The sequence below is a fragment of the Diospyros lotus genome, chromosome 14, assembly GCF_014633365.1.
Source record: "Diospyros lotus cultivar Yz01 chromosome 14, ASM1463336v1, whole genome shotgun sequence".
NCBI lineage: Eukaryota > Viridiplantae > Streptophyta > Magnoliopsida > Ericales > Ebenaceae > Diospyros > Diospyros lotus.
This window is the reverse complement of record NC_068351.1, coordinates 32,160,989-32,181,794: the sequence shown is the minus strand read 5'-3', so window position 1 is coordinate 32,181,794 and position 20,806 is coordinate 32,160,989. Positions and strand designations below refer to the sequence as shown.

At 39.1% G+C, this 20,806-nt stretch overlaps 2 protein-coding genes and 1 non-coding gene across 3 annotated transcripts in view; 2 read left to right on the top strand and 1 right to left on the bottom strand.

Moving 5' to 3' along the window:
• Nucleotides 1-2,323: 2,323 nt before the first annotated feature.
• LOC127791105 (putative disease resistance protein At1g50180) overlaps nucleotides 2,324-20,806 on the top strand; it is a 30,795-nt gene continuing 12,312 nt past the window's right edge. Inside the window, exons 1-3 of the mRNA XM_052320880.1 lie at nucleotides 2,324-2,715; nucleotides 2,796-3,518; nucleotides 3,971-4,859. Of these exons, the coding sequence (XP_052176840.1) occupies nucleotides 2,397-2,715; nucleotides 2,796-3,518; nucleotides 3,971-4,859 (1,931 nt within the window). The 5' untranslated portion in view covers nucleotides 2,324-2,396. The remainder of the gene's footprint in view (nucleotides 2,716-2,795; nucleotides 3,519-3,970; nucleotides 4,860-20,806) is intronic.
• Nucleotides 4,873-6,205, top strand: LOC127791107 (probable disease resistance protein RF9). The gene has a single exon (XM_052320881.1). It carries the CDS (start codon nucleotides 4,977-4,979, stop codon nucleotides 5,826-5,828), a length of 852 nt encoding a protein of 283 aa, XP_052176841.1. The 5' UTR covers nucleotides 4,873-4,976; the 3' UTR covers nucleotides 5,829-6,205.
• Nucleotides 15,978-16,082, bottom strand: LOC127791274 (small nucleolar RNA R71). The gene has a single exon (XR_008020913.1). It is a non-coding gene; the product is annotated as a small nucleolar RNA R71 (small nucleolar RNA).

Here is a 20,806-nt window from a genome sequence, read left to right as displayed (position 1 = left end):
TCTTTTATCTTGGAGTTTTACAGTAATATATCACAATACTCTTAGATTATTCTCAAACTCATAAATTAAAAGTCATATCATTATTCACATTAATTAAAATCATCATTTAACGACAAAGAGCAATCACTTCTAATGTCATTTTATAATTGTAATAAACTGTTAAATTTTATTTATAAAGTAATAAAATTAAAAATTTATTTTAAATATTATAGAAACCTTAAAAGCTTAGTATTTTTTTTTTTTTTTTGTAATTTATCAAAACAAAACGATTAAGATACAATTAAAAACCTTACCTAAAAAAATCAATTATTCAGAAAAAGAAATTAAAAATTAAAGAAATCACGAAGTGGCATTTTTTTTGATGAGCTTTCCATCCATATTTCGTACTCCATAAATTAACAAAAGAAGAAATATTTTCCAAACTTTTTCTGTAAACAAGTGAAATAATGGGCAAACGAAAACCTATGATACACAGAAATATTTCGGGAGTGTCGTTTTGATTTTATTTGAAACTTTTTCAGTACCAAAATGTTAAGAAACATCAAAAAATTATTTTTGAACTGTTTCTATAATTTTAAAAATATTTTAGACTAAGTATTTGTTTAGCAAAACATCATTGTCATTAGAGGCGATGTATTTGTTTAATGAAACATCCTTGTCATTAGACAGAGTCATAGCCAACCGAACGGATTATAAATTAGTTGGCTAGGGTTAGGATTGTCTGTTATGTTGGTTTTATCCATGGAGGTCCTTTGCTTATGTCAATTAGCAGTTGGCTTCAAGCATTTACAGAAGTACCCACCATTCAAAATGCTTAATCCCATCATCTTCTAGTAGGGTTATGTTGAGATGATCGGGGCAATTCATGGAGTTCGGCGGAATCAACTTAATTTTTTACTTTATTCATGAGGTTATGCATGATGCGGTTGACGACTTTGTTTAAAATTCACAAGGTAAAAGAAATTTAATGTGCCATTTAAGGGTTCTAATTATATTTTATTAAACTTTTATGAAAGTGTCATTAGTCTCTTCATCTTTTAAAATTCAACGAAGCACGGTGAAAAAACTAACACATAAGATTCATGGGGTAAATCTGAAATTCATGGGACTCAGAACTGGAAATCCCATTGCTGATCACCAACACATCTACTTACCCACTCAAAACTATACCACCCTGTATTAGTAAGATTTAATATTTTTCATTTATCATAGGATGTGATGAAGAAAAATAGGAGAGTATAATGTTAAAGTGTGTGTCGTCATGCTATTGTGCTAATGTTTGCTTCATCAGATACATCGATGGATCGATAAAATCAAGGTTAATGCTTTGTCCTTGACCAAGTAGAAAGTTACTTCTTGGGGAATTAGAGAGCTTGGCCAATGTTAATTGATTATTCTAGTTTCTGTCTTCTTCTTCTTCTTCTTGTTTCTAGTTTTGAGCCGACTAGCTAGGCATGTGCCTAGCTAAGTCAAATTGAGAATTAACATTATTTGGATGCTTACTTTTGGGAGGATGAATGCCATTTGTACTAATACTAACGGATGAAGTTTGAGGTAATGAACCAGTAGTGCACTGGCTTTTGCTTCAAAGATCTACATTAAAGGAAAACAATAAGGTTTTGGCAAGTTAATTAACTGGTCTAAAACCTATAATAATGCTTCACTCACTGTGACCATCGAGGCATGAATTAATTTTTGAACAGCAAGATATATATATATATATAGAAGTATATATATATGCCTAATCATAGTAGACAAGTGTGATTTCTGCTGAATACCCCATTTGGGATGTCCTCCTAGTGGTGACTGGGGGGCTTCTTGCCAGATTTATGCCAAGGTTTTTTACCTAATGGTCTACCTGTTTCACTTGGTTTGGGTCATGTGTGGCACCTCAAAATTGATTAGTAGGGTTGATTATTAACCCGTCATTTAGTGTTTTACTTGGTTAGGCTTGAATGTGTTTTAAAGGTTAGATTCAAGAAAGAGTAAATTAAGCTTAAGATGTGTAAATGAACCTGTATAAGGTCAAATTATAAAGATAATGCCCAAATATTATAATGAGGATTGAAAAAAGTAGACTTAACATAAGTTGCTTAAGGGTTGAACCCTGATGTGGTTATGTTAATCTTCGATTGGTTAATTAACTATAATTATGTTAAGGCTGTTTAAAGAAAGATAGTTTTGTCCTTTAAAATATTTTAATATATTAATATTAATTTTTAGTGGGTTAATATGACCTATAGAATTATTGGGGTCACAAATCATGCTGTTGAGGACACAAAACAATTCAGAAAAGACAAAGGCAGCGCCTCAATAAATCATTCAACTTTGAGAGAAGCACAACCAAATCTTCCAAGGCAGCATCAAATTGCACTCGATCTCGTCGGCCATCAATAATGGCGGAAGTTGTTGTGTCCATCGCCATAGAAAAAATCGGTAATCTGTTGAATGAAGAAGCTATGTTTTTACTCGGAGTGAGAGGTCAAGTGGAGGATCTTCAAACAGAGCTCAAACGAATGCAGAGTTTCCTGAGAGATGCCGATAACATTCAGTACAAAAACAATAGGGTTCGTAATTGGATTGGGGAAATCAGAGAGCTCACTTACAAAGCAGAGAACGTCCTCGATGCTTTTGTCCTCAAAGCTGCGTCTAGGAGTAGCCGATTCGGAGGCTTGTGTGACATGGCGCGAAGGGTTGTTTGCATCATCAACGAATGTAATTCAAAATCATTCAACTTTATTCATTTGAGTCTTTTGTTTTTGTTCTATTAGAGTCATAACATGCGTTTACTATAGGTATAAACCTTCACAAGGTCGGAGTGGAGATTGGTGAGATCAAAGTCAAGATCGCTAATCTCACTACCAGTTTGGATACTTACGGTGTTAATCGTTTAAGGGACAGTGAAGGCTCAAATTCTGAGCACAACGAAGAATTCTTACTTCGACGGACATATTCCCACTATATCGAGGAGGATTTTGTTGGATTTAAAGAAAATATAAGCAAATTGGTAGCACAACTGATGCGTGATGATAACCAATGTCAAATTGTTTCAATTTGTGGGATGGGCGGGCTAGGAAAGACCACTCTTGCTCGAAAGGTTTATCATCACCAGACCATTAGGCGTCATTTTGACAGGTTTGGATGGACTACCATTTCACAACAATGGAGATTCAAGGATGTCTTGCAAAGACTCTTAACCGGCCTAATGCCTGAGAATACGGAAAAAATTAAGAGCATGAGTGGCGAAGAGTTGCTTCGGCAACTATTTAAAATCCAGGAGAATAGAAAATGCTTGGTAGTTCTTGATGACGTATGGTCAACTAAAGTTTGGCACATCATACAGTCTGGATTCCCAAATGGAAAGACAAGAAGTAAAATACTGCTTACTAGCCGCTATAGGAATGTGGCTGAAGATATAGATCGATTTGTCTTCATTCATGAACCACGATTATTTGATGATGAAGATAGCTGGGAGTTATTGCGCAAGAAAGCATTTCCAAGATCATCCGAGGATCCGGGTTAGTTTTCTTCTTGACTCAGTAATTTATGTTTCATTGAACTCCTTCTCTCATCTCATTATAGTTGGAAAACAGAACAACAAAAAAAAAAAAAAAAAAAAAAATGAAAAAGACCAAATTTTTATGCATATGAGTAAATGCCATTCATTTTCATTTGACACTTTCAAACATTTTGCTTATGGAACTAGATACCTATGTATTGAACTTACTATTTCATAATAAACATTATACCTTGAGCGATAAGAAAAAATGTTCAAGATAGATGGAAGGTCATCAATTTGGTATCATTAAGGGGCTACTAAAAAGTAACCGTTGAAGAAAAAGAAATCTTCATAATGTTATCAATAAAGCTCTCAATTAAATGACAATTAGTAGTTTATTCGAGAAATAAATCAAAACAAGACAATCAAGTTTGTTGTACACAAGTAATTCTGATTTTTGTTCTATTGCAGATTCTCAAATTGATAAAGAGATGAAAGATTTAGGAATGAAAATGGTAACACAATGTGGGGGCTTACCACTTGCCATTGTTGTGCTTGGGGGTCTTCTAGCAACAAAATATACCTTGAGTGAGTGGAAAAAGGTGTATGAAAATGTTGAGTCACATCAAATGAATAAAGGTAAATTCTACGGAGAAGAAGAATATGAAAGAATATTATGGGTGTTAAGTTTAAGTTATCACGAATTGCCTTGTGAGCTGAAAGCATGTTTTCTTTATTTGGGACACTATCCAGAGGATTTTGAAATTGAAGTAGAGAAATTATGTCAATTATGGATATCTGAAGGTTTTGTACTAGAGTCAAAGGGGCATAAAAAAACTAGAGAAGAAACAAAAATGGATGTGGCAATAAGTTACTTGAGTAAACTCGCCCAAAGGTATATGGTTCAAGTGACACTAGAAGAGGATTACCCAACACCCATAAAACATACAAGGTTCACAAAATGTCGACTCCATGATCTCATTCGAGATTTATGTTTGTCGAAGGCAGAAGAAGAGAATTTTTTTGAGATCAATGATTATAGACATTCAAATCAGCAAGTGCAACCCTCTTTTTCCTCTATGGATGCATCATTGACTAGCAGTAGTGGTAGTAATGCAATACATAGACTCATTAACTATTTGGATTATGATACAAATATTAATCGTCTTGGACAAAAAGAGAGGATTCAGGGGACAAGGACGATTAAATTCATATTCTTCGGTGATGGGAGTCAATTGCAAGTAATCCATCTTTGCAAGGATTTCAAAATTTTGAGAGTTTTAGATCTTGAGTATATGCAATGTCCTTATGTTTATCGACAAGTGTTACCAAAAGAAATAGGAAATCTAATCCTTTTAAGGTACTTGGGATTAAGAAATACTAATTTCAACGAGTGGCCATCATCAGTGGGGAACCTAAAATATTTGCAAACACTTGACTTGCAAACTTGTTCGAATATTACAGTGCCAAATGTGTTATGGAAGATGGAAGGATTGATGCATCTTTATCTTCCTATCCTGCCTTTTTAAACACAGAAGGTAAGTTGCGAATAGATAGTTTAAGCAAATTGGAAACATTAGTGAACTTTACCTCAGATAAGGTTGATGCCAAAGGGCTCTTTAAGTTATCCAATCTCAGGGCACTATCTGAGGCATACTTGAATGTAGAACATGATGATGACCTAGCAATGATCAACGACTACTTTTTTCATCACAAGCATCGGCTGCAATTCACATCGTTTGAAGTTCAAATTGATGATTCTTGTAAGGACGAAAGAATAAGCCTCCTACGAAAATTTGTCACATATGATCGACTTGGTGACTTGACGATACGAGGAACCATTGTTGGTAAGCTATCAGAATATCTTCCGTCTTCATCCCTTGTGAATCTTGTGAATTTATCCATGATCAACTCTCAACTTGAGGACGATCCTATGCCAACTTTGAAGATGCTGCCTAACTTAAGGTCGCTCATTTTGCGTAATGCTTTTGTGGGAAAGGAAGTTTTTTGCTCAATTGGTGGTTTTCCTCATCTCCAATATCTTTCCCTATGCTATATAGATAATTTAGAAGAATGGAGAGTAGAGGAGGGAGCCATGCCTAATCTCTCTGAGTTAGAGATTACTTCATGCAAGGAGTTGAAGAAGATTCCTGATGGACTAAAATTCATTTCCAACTTGAAGTCTCTAGTATTTAAATTCATGCCTGTAGCATTCCAAGATAGAGTTCGAGTGGAAGATTTTCACATAGTTCAACACATCTATAGAATTGAGTTTTATGATTGCGATGTCGAGATGGTGGATTTAACTGATGCCATTATATTCAACTAGTTGTGTTCCCACAAAGACAGTAAGGTGTTTATGGGTTTAAATGGACATTAGAGACAAGAGGAGGTTTAGACATTGTGGTTGTTCTGGCTATGACAATTTTTATGAAGTTATTGGTTCCAATTTGTCATCATGGTCCATAGTAGCAACAGGTCTTATCTAATGTTGGGAAGGCTATCCTGCTGTTTCGATAATTGTTATTTTTCTTTAAAATTGGAGCCATTGTCCTCTTTTGAATTTGGCTTCCCATGTGCCCCAATTCCTTCTTTTTGACAGACTAGTATGGTTTTTGCTCTGATTTAATAAAATCTAAAATGATCTCTTGCTCATTTTGAATTTTTTCTCCATCTGTCCACACATAGTTGAAGAATGAAGAAGAATTTTTTAGAGTCTGAGGGGTGTGCGACTTCATTTTCCCTTGAGAAAAACTCGATAAAAACACTGCCAAATGAAGACCCACAGTAAGTAGACTCACTTTCGCATTTAGACAGTTACTAACTAAGAAAAAGGAGTGTTGGATGCCTCGTGAGCATATATGAGATGGTAAACAATTTCAACATTGAATCAATAGGTTTGGCTCTCTTTTAACACTACCTTCATCTAAGAAACCCCTCAAAAGGAAGAAAAAAAAAAACACAGCTGTCCACCTGAAAAATAAAACAATGAAATCGATATTTAAGAGTCAACTAACAATTGGAAATATGAATTGCCTGATTATTTAATGGAAGGTTTTACCTCAAGGATTACAATGAGTTATTATGAATGCATGATACAAATTCATTTAAATTGAAAAGAAGAAACATACTACCTAGACCCAATCCACTAAAAGTAAAAATTACAAGCAGATTTTTAAATACTTTCATTTTACATTTCAAATACTTCCATTTTACATTCAAAGCATTATTTTCAAATCTATCAATAAGCAAAAAATAATTTTTGTGCAAAACTTACATCAAATAAAAAAGCTTTGAAACACCCAATTCACTACCTTCTTAGGTGTACACTCCTATATTACATTTTCAATATAACATTTAAAAAAACTGTTGGACCGACGAAAGACTACAACGAGTAGGGTTGAGCTCGGTAAGAAAGAGCTCACTAGACTATATCGAGTAGGGTTACAAAATCCGAATAAACAGACTGTACATCAATGGTTCTTCTAACAAAATAGCCTCACAATCATCAAATACAGATTAGAAGCAAACCTAAGAACCAAAGATTACAACGAGAAAAGAAGCTATACAAATCAAAGACAAAGCTTACTCAAAACCCACAACCGATCGATATCCCTTCTTCCCTCTTTTCTTTCTGCGATTTCTTTTGTCTGATTTACCATCCCGAGGCATTGTTTCATTTATATGAGAGTTGAACGGTTGAGATAGGATCTGATAAAGGCAGCATTGATGGCCATCAATTAATCATAGAGCACGATTAACAGAAAGGAAATAAAGACAAGAAAAAGGACGTTGGGCAGAGCAAGGACAATCAAGAGGCGCCGGACAAAGAGATGAGGCCCTTGATGGTTGCAATGTGGCCTTCCATCAGCCGTCCACGTGGACTGCTGAGGTTGCCAAAATTTTCCTCCAATTAATACGACAGCGTTTTGATGCTTCACCCACAACAATCTCCACCTTGAAGCATCAAGAGGAGAATGAACCCAGTACTCAGAAAAATAGTGCAGCATGCTTCAATTTCTTACCATCATCGCTCTAATCAGTTGAAGGATCAACCAACATCAATGTGCAGCAAACTCAAGCAAAGCTTGAACTTGGCTGTGGTCAAAATCTTGGTTCCCATATTAGCTAGATTTTCCTCAGTAGAAACCTTTTTAATCATCACAGTTCTATTTGTTACCAATTCTCGAAAAAAGTGAAACTTTACCTCAATGTGCTTAGACCTCTCATGATATACCAGAATTTTACAGAGGTGGATAGCACTTTAACTATCCGAGAACACCACCACTTTGCTTTGAAACAAATTGATTTCCCTCAGAGGCCTTGAAGCCATATGGCTTCTTTAAAGGCATCAGTGATTACCACGTATTCTGCCTCAGTGGAAGACAATGCAACCAGAGGCTACAATTGTGACTTCCAGCTGATGCAGTTACCTCCCAATGTAAAGAAGTAAGATGTAGTGGATTTCCTAGAGTCCTTATCACCTGCAAAATCTGAATCTACATATCCCACAAGATCAAGATTGTCATATCTTCTTTTATAACACAGACCAATGTCAACAAAACCATTTATATATCTAAACAAGTATTTCAAGGCATCCCAATGAGGTTTCCCAGGGTTTGACATGTATCTACTTAGCAAGGAAATTGAATAAGCAAGGTCAGGCTTGGTACTAATCATAGAATACATAATGGTTCCTATGGCATTTGCATAAGGTACATTTTCCATCTTAATATTTTAGAATTTGAAGTGGAACACTGAGCTTTTGAAAGCAAGAAATGACCAACTAAAGGAACCGATATAGATTTACAATTATTCATGCCAAATCTTTGCACAACTTTTAATAAGTAATCATGTTGCTGTATTTTTAAACTGAAATTGCTTCTATTTCTTTCTATTTTCATTCCTAGGATTTTCTTAGCATGTCCTAAGTCTTTCATGTCAAATTTCATATTTAAAATAGATTTTAATTCACTGATTTTGGACTTGGATTTGCTAATTAACAGAATATCATCTACATATAACAGCAAATAAATAGGAATACCAGAAAGGGTAAAATAGAAGCAATTATCATACTGACTCCTAATAAAACCAATTTTAGAAACAAAATGGTCAAATTTCTTATACCATTGTCTAGGTGATTGTTTTAGGCCATACAATGATTTCTTTAATAAACAAACATGCTGAGGTTTAATTGAGTCAGTATATCCAACAGGCTATACCATATATATTTGTTTTTTCAAGTCACCATGCAGGAAGGCAGTCTTAACATCTAGTTGTTCAAGTTCTAAATCAAAATGAACAGTAACAACTAGCATTAAATGGATAGTTTTAAACTTGACAACTGGGGAAAATATTTCATTATAATCTATTCCCTCTCTTTGGGTAAAACCCTTTGCAACTAACCTTGCCTTGTATTTAATTGGTTCAGAGGGTGACATACCCTCTTTTAATTTGTACAACCACTTACATTATATTAATTTTTGATCATTTGGTCTGGGAACAAGTTCCCAAGTTCTATTTGCAGCAAGAGATGCCATTTCTTCGTCCATGGCTTGCTGCCATTTAACACTGTCTTGAGAGTTGATAGCCTCCTCAAAAGTAGAAGGCTCACTATCCCTCAATTCATACCCAGCAACTGTAACACCCGAGAATAATTTTGAGGATAAAAATGATGTTTGATAAAGGGCATAATTGGAATTTTGGGAAAAATAAGACTATAGGGCACACTAACACAGCTTTGGACGACCGAATTAATCAGAGGGAGTACCTCGGACTCTAGATAGCCAAGGAAAATGGTATAGTATCGACGAGCAATTAAAATTATGATTTTTAGTGATGAAAGAAATGAGATCGGGAACAGTTTTCGGTACAGCAAAAATACAACTGCCAATTAGGTCGTAATACCGAATTGCTGTAAACGACATCCAAAAAGTCAATGGAGAGTGTCAAGGACTAGTATTCGATGCATAGAACAACCCTTAAGAGGTTTCAGGTTGAATTGAGTGGATTTGAGGTCAAATAAATCAGTCGGGCCTAAGTGTAATTCTCTAAAAATGCCCGAGGGAGGTCAAAACGGCAATCTTTCGAAAGTTTCAAGGGAGAAATGAGAAATACTAATCTTAAGGGTCATAGTGAGAATGTTAGAAAGATCAGGGGCTTGAGGATAAGGACCAAAATGCAAAAGGAAATTCGAGGGGGGCCAAACTGTAATTTTTGAAAATCTGCCATGGTTGGACAGATTTGGCCGCGATTTGTGGCCGAAAAATCCAGCGATTTGGGCAGTCTAGGGTCGTCAGGGAGTGGCCTAGGGTGTCCTAGGAGGCGTGGGGAAGAAGGCTTGGCCGGAGATCGGCCACGTGGGGGCGGATTTTGACTATAAATAGCCAAGGGTTTCGGCCGAGAAGGAAGCACCAAGTCGAGCTCATTTTTGAACGATTTTTGGAGCTTTGATAGAGGGCTTTTGGTCTCTTGGAGATAAGGATCATTTTGGGATCGATTTGAGGCGTTTTGGAGTAGGTTTGAGGGGGTTTCGAGTTCGGCCGAGGGTTTGAGGCGGTCCGCCTAGCCGGACCTGCAACCGGCCATTTGGGCCACTTTCCGGTGGCCTTTCGGCCTGATTTTGGTGGGGATAGGATCGACTTCTCAAGGGCTTCCAGGGGGTACCGGTTTCGAGGCGATCGGAGCAACCGCCGGCGACCGGCTCGAGGTAGAAGACGACCCGCGCGTGACTGCCACTCGCCAGTTCAAGCCAGTCAGCCACGCGCCCGCGCGTGAGACTTCAGGTAATTTTGAAATTTTTTATTTATTTTAAGAAAATTAAATTATAAATTATTATGTAAAAATATTTGAGAAAATAGTCGTATAGATATTTATTTTGGATTAATAGAGAAGAAAATGGGAGAAAAATAGGAAAATTGTGAGAAAATTAAGGAAAATTATAATTGTTGGATAAATGTGATGATTAGGGTGCCTTGAGGGTTGAGATGAAGTGACTCGTGCGAAGTTCGAAGAAGGCACGCAAATCGAGGCAGGCACACAAATCGAGGTAGGCACGCAAATCGAGACGACTAGCGCTCTTCAAGAAAGTTGAATTACAAGGTGAGTGTTCGCCCCCAACTTTGTTTTGACTTATGAGTGGTTCTACCCGAAGGGACCTTGAGTGACATGTGAATGGTTTACTGCGAATGCTCATCCCTATGGCTTGGTGTATTATGGTTATCCAAACAGTTATTTACACATGCATTGAATTTCGTACGGTAAATTGCATACATTGAAATGTTGATTTTATGCATGTTATGATTTTTTCGGCATTGGCTTGTTTTGTGTCGTCCATGTGGGACGTGGGTTGGTAACTTGTGACGTAGCCCAGAGTGACAGCACTCGGGATGCGTACCTAGGATTAATGCTAGGTGACCCACTTGGGACGGTGCTGAGACGGACTTCACCCTACGGGACCCAAGTGGCGGGGCTGAGAGTGGACACCACCCCAGTTGTTAGCTCAAGTGGCGGGGCTGCGAGTGGACACCACCCCAGGTTCCTTTGAGCAATAGCATTAATGCCAAGGTGACGTCGATTCCGAGGATAGTGCTGATGTGACCCTCTTGGGGCTAGGGTTGCGTTGGGTTTTGGAATGCTTTTGAGTTGGAGCGTAAAGCCTAACAATGACAATAGGGTGATTCTCGGGTTCATATGTCGAGGTTGTCCCTCTTAAGCAGGATTGTTTGCCAATGGGCCGAAGTGGTCGTGTCACCTTTAGAGAGATTGCATTTTCCCCGGTTAGGGTTAAGTGCTATGTGGGATTCTCTTAGGCTGGTGCATGTCGGGATTTATCGATTTTGTATATGATTTTTCATATCTGCATGAAAACGTTTTTGAACTCTCACTTAGATGATTCAGCATCTAATTTGGACTATGTCCCTGGAATATTCAAACGTTCCAGGTGAAAGCAGTGGCGCCAAGGGAAAGAATATCATCGAGATGTAGCGGTTATATTTAGTTTTCGTAGGTTTTGTCCATGATTACGATGTTCAGAGGTTATGTAATATTTTGATATTTTCATGTGAAACATCGATTTGGTTATTGTAAAGGAATTGTCGGTTATATATCATTGAGGTTTCGATCTTGCTTCCGCTAATGTGATTGTTGATACTTGTCTTAGTTTATTATTAAATTTTGATATGCTAAGAAGGTACGATCGGGATTGACGGGAAATGATTATGATGAAGGTATATGTATTGAGAGACTTATGTTGTGTGTTCGATGTTGAAAAAAAAAATATATATATATTCCCGAAATCTCGAGTTAACGCTCGTTGTGGGAAAACGGGGCGTTACAGCAACTAAGGCACAGTAAACTAAATCTGAATATGCATATCTAGTGGGTGGTCTCACTGCCTTTGTCTTTCTTGTGTGTGCATTCACCTATCATGATCTCCACTCTAGAACTTGTTTTGATTCTTGGTTGAGGCTATATTTGTTCATGCATGACTCAAACATGATTAAGGCATTCTTTCTTGTCCCCATTTAGCCATTTTGTTATACGAAAAAAAAAAAAAAAAACAAACAAACAAAAAAATTCAATCAATCCCTTTCGCTTGCCACTTAGAGCCATCAGTTTTACCCTTCATTCTCATACACCCTTTTTGGACCTTCCAACCTTAGGAAGAGGAATAGTAAGTGCATTCTAGTGAGAGAGATTGAATTCATCGAGCAAGTCATAAGGCCAAAGGCCATTTGCATCCATGAAAAAGAAAAAGAAAAGCAAGAAAAGGATAGAAGGGTGAGAAGGAGCGTAAAACGCACTCACCTCTTTCGAAAAAAAAAAAAAAAAAAACTTGAAAATTGATGAGAAAAAGAAGAAAGCAAAGTTGAGACAGGAGCGTAAAACGCACTCAACCGAATAAAGATGCAATGTTCTTCATAACGCTTGGAAATTCTATCTCTTGATCTTAGAGTTGCATGAAATGTTTTCTCGACCTAAGGCATGTTTTCCTTCATTGTTGTCTTTCCATTTCTTTCTTCCCCACATTACAACCCTGAATAAGTCCTTTTGATTTGTAGCATGCATTTGACATGGATAGTGGAGATTGAGAAGATAAACAAGCTTATGGTAGTGGAATTGTGATTGGGTGAATTTGAGCGAAACAGTCACCACCACCTCTTGAGAGATTTTTGAGCATACACTTGTCCTGTGAGAGGCTTCTACTTTTGATTTGTCTTATTGGATGAATTGCCATGTCGCTTGTTTTCTTGGAAGTAGAGGAAAGATGATCTTTGAATGATGAATTCTTGAAGACTTACCTACCTTGCATCTAATTTGTGTTTTTCCACATTTCTATTCTTGAGTCATAGAGTCTAGTGTTTTGCCCAGGAGTGCAAAAGTCTAAGTATGGGGGAATTGATAGCATGCATATTTATACCATATTTTGGCATTTCACCTCATTCTTATTAGGCCATTTGAAGCAATTTTTGCTGATATTTCATTGTTTCTATTTTATTATGCTTCAAATTGTCCTTACACTATTTTCTATCTTACCTCTACTCTATGGATCCAGGCTTTAGGGAATATTGGATGGGCTAGAGAAGTGGCTCAACTAAAGGAGCTTGGGCCTACTTTCAAGGAGCAGACTTGGGCTACTCATTGTGCTGTTTTGGGCTCACTTGTTTTCTGTTGGGCTAGGCCCAACCCTAGCCTCCCTAGCCTTTCCTTTCTTAGCCATGTATTTAAGGCCTCTTAGCATGAATTTCCAGGATATGATGAGATAGAAAGGGAGGAGAAAATAGAGAGGATTCTGCCCGTTTTTGTTGTTGTAGCATTTTTCTGTTTTCTACATCTTTTGTTCCATTTTGTTTTCCTAGCTGTAATGATAGGCTAGAGCATTTGTAACCGGTTGTGTGTCTTGAATCCATGTGGAATTTGAGTCCCGAATGAGCTACAAGAATCTGGTTTGTTGTTTGTTTCTTATTCATTTCTATTTGGTTTAGTTTGAACAGATTTGTGAATGCATGGAGTTCATGGCAGGTTTGTGTGAATTTGCATGGTTTCATTTTCTGTTAAATGCTTTAGAGAGCAGAATGTTATAGCCGGTTGGTATAACATCTAGGAAATGAATATTATGTGCTTGAACGGTTGTTCTTGCATAGGTCCGGATAGGTTGAATAGAGAGTGAATGGCTGCATTTTGTTTACAAGAGATTTCTGTATTCATTTTGTTGTTCCAATCATTCTAATCCTTGGACGGTTGTTGAGGATGCTTTGAGTTGGTTATCCGGATATCAAAACATCTAGCAAGCCAAGGTATATAGGTTGGACGAGGAAGATTTCATATAGGAGACAAATACACAGCCGGTTGCATATCTTTTACTGATTTTTCATCCATCTTTATCTTTCTGTTTTGCCAATTAATTTTCTGTCAAAAAACCCCCCCCCTAAACAAACTGTTGGTTATGTTGGTTCTCCTTTGTTGGTAGAAGAAAGTGAGGCTCCTTGTGAGAGATGACCTAGGGTGCACTTTGCTGCAAACTAGAGAAGAGATGCAAACATAGATCTCTAATTCTGGAGTGGTTCGATAGCCGGTCAGAATTTTGGCGCCGTTGCCGGGGAGCCAAGTTTTTCTTCTAAAAACATAGAGGATCGACCCTATTTTCTGTTTGTTTTGTTTTCTCGTTTGAGTGTTTTATCAGTTTTGTGTTCTTGGTGAAAAGGGTATCAGTTGTTGATAAGGTTATCAGTTTTGTGTTCTTGGTGAAAAGCTATTCTGTTCTTGAGATAAACTGATAGCAAGCAGCAACAGAAAAGCCTTATTTGCCTTTTCAATCTTCTTTTTGTTTGTGTGTATTTCCCTTTTATTTTTTCTTGTTTCTAGTATTATTTTTGAACAAAGAAGTGGCTGTTGGAGAGGGCTGCACGACCTGATCTTCTGGAAAAGCAACCCTGCAACCCTGCAGCCCTGCAGCAACTGAAAAAGCAAAAAACACCTGCAGTCCTTCTTTGATTTTTAGTAGCACACCTTGTGTCCTTCTCTGATCTTTATGTGCTCTGATAGGCGCTGAAAAGCAAGCTCACACAGCAAGTAGACAAGCCTGCAGCAGATCAGGAGAGCATAACCATTTTTAGAAAGCTGAATCCCACTTTTCTGCCTCTGACAGTAGATCACCTGACCAAGAGGACATTCCTTTTATTTTTCCTTTTAGCATTCCTCTTATTTTCTCTTCTAGCATTCCTTTTAACGTTCCCACTAACCCTCTTTTCGTTTGGCAGATAGATAACCCAGCAGCTGCAACCAAAAGAAAGCAACCACCAGCAGCCTTCCATTCAGCAGCGGTTTTGACCATCTTCATGACAGATAGCATTATTTAAGGATTGAGCTTGAGATACCGGTGCTATCCTCTTCCTTTCTCATCCCTACTTGATATTCTTTCAAGTCCATATGCTTTCCTTGATGTTTTCTTGCATATAGAGTGGTTTCTAAGGCAAAATAGGAGTAGGTTTTGAGGGAAAAAAATCAGTTTCCCGGTTACTGTTCATAGCTTTTCACTTGCTCCGATTGAGCTGATTTTTGGTGTCCAAAGAAATGGGGGTGTGGGGATCAATAGTCACTACTTCGTCGTGAAAAGATCCTTTTTTGGCCAAATTCCAACGTTTAGACCACTTTTTGGGCCATTTTGTGTTTCTCAGTGGCTAATTTGGTGTGGTTTTTAGTGTTTTTAGGTCCCTCAGTGTTTTTGTGTTGAAATTTTGTGAAAAATTGCATAAAAAAATCATCTAAGGGCTTATTGTTTGACCTGTTTTTGTGTTTGTGTGTTTTTGTTTTTGTTTGTGTGTTTTTGTGTTTCTGTGTTCTTGGTATGCATAAGCCATTTTGTGTGTTGTTTTTGTGCTAATCTCTAGTGCATGACCAGGTCATCTAAGAAAACATTACTTGACTTGGATCTTGAATTAGAGAACACTCTTAGAAGGCAAGCTAGAGAGCTTAAGTCTCGGGATAGGATTGACCCTAATAGTGCTTCTAATACTTCATCCGAACCTATTCCAGAATTCATCAATATGGCAGATAATGGTAATGGAAATAATGGAAATAATGGTAATGGAAATAATGCAAATCATGGTCATTTGGATGGTAGAACCATTAGAGAGCTGGCTGCACCTGATGTGCATTATCAGCCCCTATGTATTCAATACCCACAGTTGGATGCTAACTTTGAACTCAAATCTGGACTAATCCATCTGTTGCCCAAGTTTCATGGTCTTGCAGGAGAGGATCCGCACAAGCATCTAAAAGAATTTCATGTTGTTTGCTCAACCATGCGGCCACAAGGAGTAGATGAAGAGCAGATCAAGCTGAGAGCCTTTCCATTCTCACTTGATGGATCAGCCAAAGATTGGCTCTACTACCTACCACCAGCTGCTATTACCAGCTGGGATGGATTGAAAAGGATCTTCCTGGAAAAATTTTTTCCAGCCTCCAGAACAGCATCAATAAGGAAGGAAATTTGTGGTATAAGGCAGATGAGTGGTGAAACTCTACATGAGTATTGGGAGAGGTTTAAGAAGTTGTGTTCCAGCTGTCCTCACCATCAGATAAGTGACCAACTCCTAATTCAGTATCTCTATGAAGGTCTAATCCCCATGGACAGGTACTTGGTAGATGCTGCAAGTGGAGGAGCTTTGGCAGAGAAGACCCCAGCAGCTGCACAAGAGCTGATATCAAAGATGGCACAAAATGCCCAGCAATTTGGCACCAGAATTAACACTCCTACAAAAGCCATCAATGAAGTCAATGTGGCTGCCACTATGGACCAGCAAAGGATGGAAAACAAGCTTGAGGAATTGGCTTCCATGGTCAGGCAGTTGGCATTAGAGAGAAAGCAACCCCAGCAGCAGCTTTGTGGCATTTGCTCCTTGCCATCCCATACAACAGATCAATGCCCACAGTTGCAAGAAAATAATGAATCTGTTGCTGGCATCTTCCCTGGTAGACCTTTCCAGCAGCACAATCCACCTTTCCAGCAGCAGCCACAACACAAGTATGATCCATACTCAGCCACCTACAATCCAGGTTGGAGAGACCATCCAAACCTCAGATATGGCAGCCCTTCCAGTCAACATGTGCACCAGCAGCAACCATACCACCAGAATCAACCATTTCAGCAGAGGTTCCATCCTTCAAGCAACCATGCTCCACCACCAAGGCAGAATCAAGCCATGCAACAACCACCACCATTACCCAAGTCAGAACCTACCTTAGATGATCTTGTTAAGCAACTAGCAGCCAACACACTCCAATTCCAACAGAAAACAGAAACCACAATTCAAAATTTGGAGACCCAAATAGGCCAGCTAGCCACAAACATCAATGAGTTAAGGAGTCAAGGGTCGGGGCAGCTTCCTTCACAACCAGTTGCCAATCCAAGGGGTAATGTTAGTGCCATCATGCTTCGAAGTGGGAAAGAAGTGATCATCCCAACCCCTCCACCATCATCAAACATGGAGCAACATGTAGAGGAGCAGAATGTAGAGGGTAGCAAAGAGCAGCAACCCCCCTCAGTCCAAGAAGCCAAGCAACCAAACTCCAGCTATCAAGAACAAGGAGAGTCTTCCAACATCCAGCCCCTACCATTCCCACATCGAGCAACACAAAACAAGAAAAGAGCAGAGGCCGAAGTGGATAAAGAGATTCTGGAAACATTCCAGAAAGTTGAAGTCAACATCCCCCTCCTTGAAGCCATTAGACAGATCCCCAAGTATGCAAAATTTCTCAAGGATTTGTGTACTCACAAGAGGAAGCTTATGGGGAATGAGAAGATCAACCTTGGGAGAAATGTCTCTGCCCTTATCCAACCTGCCATGCCAGCAAAGTGTAAAGATCCAGGGATGTTCTCCATTCCTTGTACTATAGGAGACATGCAATTTAGCAATGCTTTACTAGATTTAGGTGCATCCATTAAAGTCATGCCTAACTCTATTTATGCTTCATTGCAGTGTGGTCCTTTGAAGCCAACAGGAGTGGTTGTCCAACTAGCCAATAGAAGTATTGCACACCCCACTGGAGTCCTAGAAGATGTGCTGGTTAAGGTTAAGGATTTAATCTTTCCAGCAGATTTTTATGTTTTGAATATGGAAGATAACAGCACACTTGAGCATGCACCCTTGATCCTAGGGAGACCATTCTTAAAAACTGCTAGAACTATTATCAATGTGCATGAGGGTACACTTTCCATGGAATTTGCTGGTAACACAATTAACTTCAAGATACTTGATGCCATGAAATTCCCTGCCGAGGATCATTCCACTTTTCAAGTAAATAGAGTTGACCTGTTAGTGAATGAAGCATGTTCTGAGTCTTCTGATTTAATTGATAAAATCCCCACTGTGCATGAGTTCCCAGATACGATTATTTGCACTAATTGTAGTGATGGAGAGAGTCAATGTGCTGCATGCTTAGAGATTGCTGAATTTTTGCATAGACATGAGTCTGATTTTGATGCTAACATTTCCCAAGTGGAAGATAGTGCTGCTAACCTTGTTGAGCAGGTTGATAGTGCCTTGGAGTTAGAGTTCCAGTCAAATAGGTCACCCCCCTCTTTGCAGCAGCCACCCACCATTCAGTGCAAGCCTTTGCCTCAGCACCTCAAGTATGCATTCTTGGAGAAAGATGAGAAGCTGCCAGTCATCATTGCAAACAACTTGCAGCCTGACCAAGAGAGAAAGTTGCTGGATGTGCTGAAAAATAATAAGAAAGCAATTGGGTGGACTTTAGCGGACATAACTGGAATCAGCCCATCTGTTTGCATGCACCGTATCTTATTGGAGGAAGGAGCAAAACCAGCAAGGCAGCCTCAAAGAAGACTTAACCCAACCATCCTTGATGTGGTAAAACAGGAGGTAAGTAAATTACTTGCAGCCGGTATTATTTACCCTATTTCTGACAGCAAGTGGGTGAGTCCCGTGCAGGTTGTTCCAAAAAAGACGGGCATCACGGTGGTCCCAAATGAGCACAATGAGCTCATCCCCATGAGAGTGCAGAACAGTTGGAGAGTCTGCATTGATTATAGAAAGCTGAACCAAGCAACCAGAAAGGATCATTTTCCCCTCCCATTCATTGATCAGATGTTGGAGAGGTTGGCTGGTAAGTCACACTATTGTTTCCTTGACGGTTTTTCTGGATACTTTCAGATTTGCATAGCCCCAGAGGATCAAGAGAAGACCACCTTCACCTGCCCCTTTGGCACATTCGCTTATAGAAGAATGCCTTTCGGTCTATGTAATGCTCCAGGTACCTTTCAGCGATGCATGGTAAGTATATTTTCAGATTTTCTAGAGCATTGCATGGAAGTATTCATGGATGATTTTTCAGTTTATGGTACTTCTTTTGATGATTGCTTGGTTAGCTTGGGTAGAGTCCTAGAGAGATGCATTGAAAAGAACCTTGTTTTAAATTTCGAAAAATGTCATTTCATGGTAGAACAAGGAATTGTTTTAGGGCATGTTCTATCTAAGAAGGGTATAGAAGTGGATCGGTCTAAGGTTGATGTTATTGCTTCATTGCCTTACCCCACCTCTGTGAAGGAGGTGCGTTCTTTCCTTGGCCATGCAGGATTTTACAGGAGGTTCATCAAGGATTTCAGCAAGATTGCACTTCCACTTTCCCACCTTCTCCAGAAAGAAGTGACCTTCCACTTTGATGAGCAGTGCAAGCGAGCATTCGAGGAACTGAAGAGTCGATTGATTTCTCCACCCATCATACAGCCACCCGACTGGGAGTTGCCCTTCGAGCTGATGTGCGATGCCTCCAACTTTGCAGTGGGTGCTGTCCTTTCACAACGTGTGGAGAAGAAGTCACATGTCATTGCCTATGCCTCGCGCACCTTGGATGCTACTCAAGCAAACTACACCACGACTGAGAAGGAGCTTTTAGCTATTGTGTTTGCTTTAGATAAATTTCGCTCCTATCTTCTGGGTTCTAATGTTGTCGTGTTTTCTGACCATGCAGCCTTGAAATACCTATTGAAGAAGCCTGATGCTAAGCCCAGGTTGATACGGTGGATGCTCCTACTTCAGGAGTTCAATGTTGAGATAAAAGATAAGAGTGGGGCCGAGAACCTTGTAGCTGATCATTTGAGCAGGGTCCCTCCTTCTTCAGATTCCACAGTCATGGACTCCCAGCCTATCAGGGATGATTTCCCAGATGAGTTATTATACCACATTCATGGTGTTGAGCCCTGGTATGCTGATTTGGTAAATTATTTAGTTGCTTCTGAATTACCTGCATATTTTAAGAAGGAACAGCTAAATAAATTTAAGAGTCAGGCTCGGTATTATGTGTGGGATGATCCCTATCTGTGGCGCATGTGTAGTGACCAGGTCATTAGGAGATGTGTGCCTAACCATGAGTTTGCATCTGTCTTAAATTTTTGTCACACACTTGCATGTGGTGGTCACTTTGGTCCCCAACGTACAGCTAGGAAAGTCCTAGATTCTGGATTATATTGACCTTCACTCTTTAAGGATTCATATGAGTTCTGTAAGAATTGCACACGTTGTCAACACACAGGCACTATATCACGTAGGAATGAAATGCCTCAACAACCCTTATTGTTTTGTGAAATCTTTGATGTTTGGGGCATTGACTTCATGGGTCCATTTCCTGTGTCATTTGGTTATTTGTACATTCTGTTAGCTGTGGATTATGTTTCTAAGTGGGTGGAAGCTAAAGCCACCAGGACTGATGATGCTTCTGTGGTTGCAGATTTTGTTCGTTCTCACATCTTTTGCAGGTTTGGCATGCCTAGGGCCATCATCAGTGACCAAGGATCCCACTTTTGCAATAGAAAGATGGACACCCTACTTCGTAAGTATGGGGTATTACACAAAGTGGCGACTGCTTATCATCCACAGACTAATGGGCAAGCTGAAGTCTCAAATAGGGAAATCAAGCAGATTTTGGAGAAGACTGTCCAGCCCAACAGGAAAGACTGGAGCACGAGATTAGAAGATGCACTTTGGGCCTACCGCACGGCCTACAAAACCCCCATCGGCATGTCCCCTTATAGGTTGGTTTTTGGAAAAGCGTGTCACTTGCCGGTGGAGGTGGAGCATAAGGCATATTGGGCGGTGAAGCAATGCAATATGGACATCAATCAATCGGGGTCCCAAAGAAAGCTCCAACTTCAAGAGCTTGAGGAGATTAGGATGGACGCATATGAGAACTCACGCATCTACAAGGAGAAGACCAAGGCTGTGCATGACAAGCTTATTGTGAAGAAGACATTCGAAGTTGGCCAGAAAGTTCTGCTATACAATTCCC

Bases quoted from the DNA above. Each gene is read 5' to 3' on its own strand.
- LOC127791107 (XM_052320881.1), top strand. From the start codon at position 4,977: ATGGAAGATGGAAGGATTGATGCATCTTTATCTTCCTATCCTGCCTTT.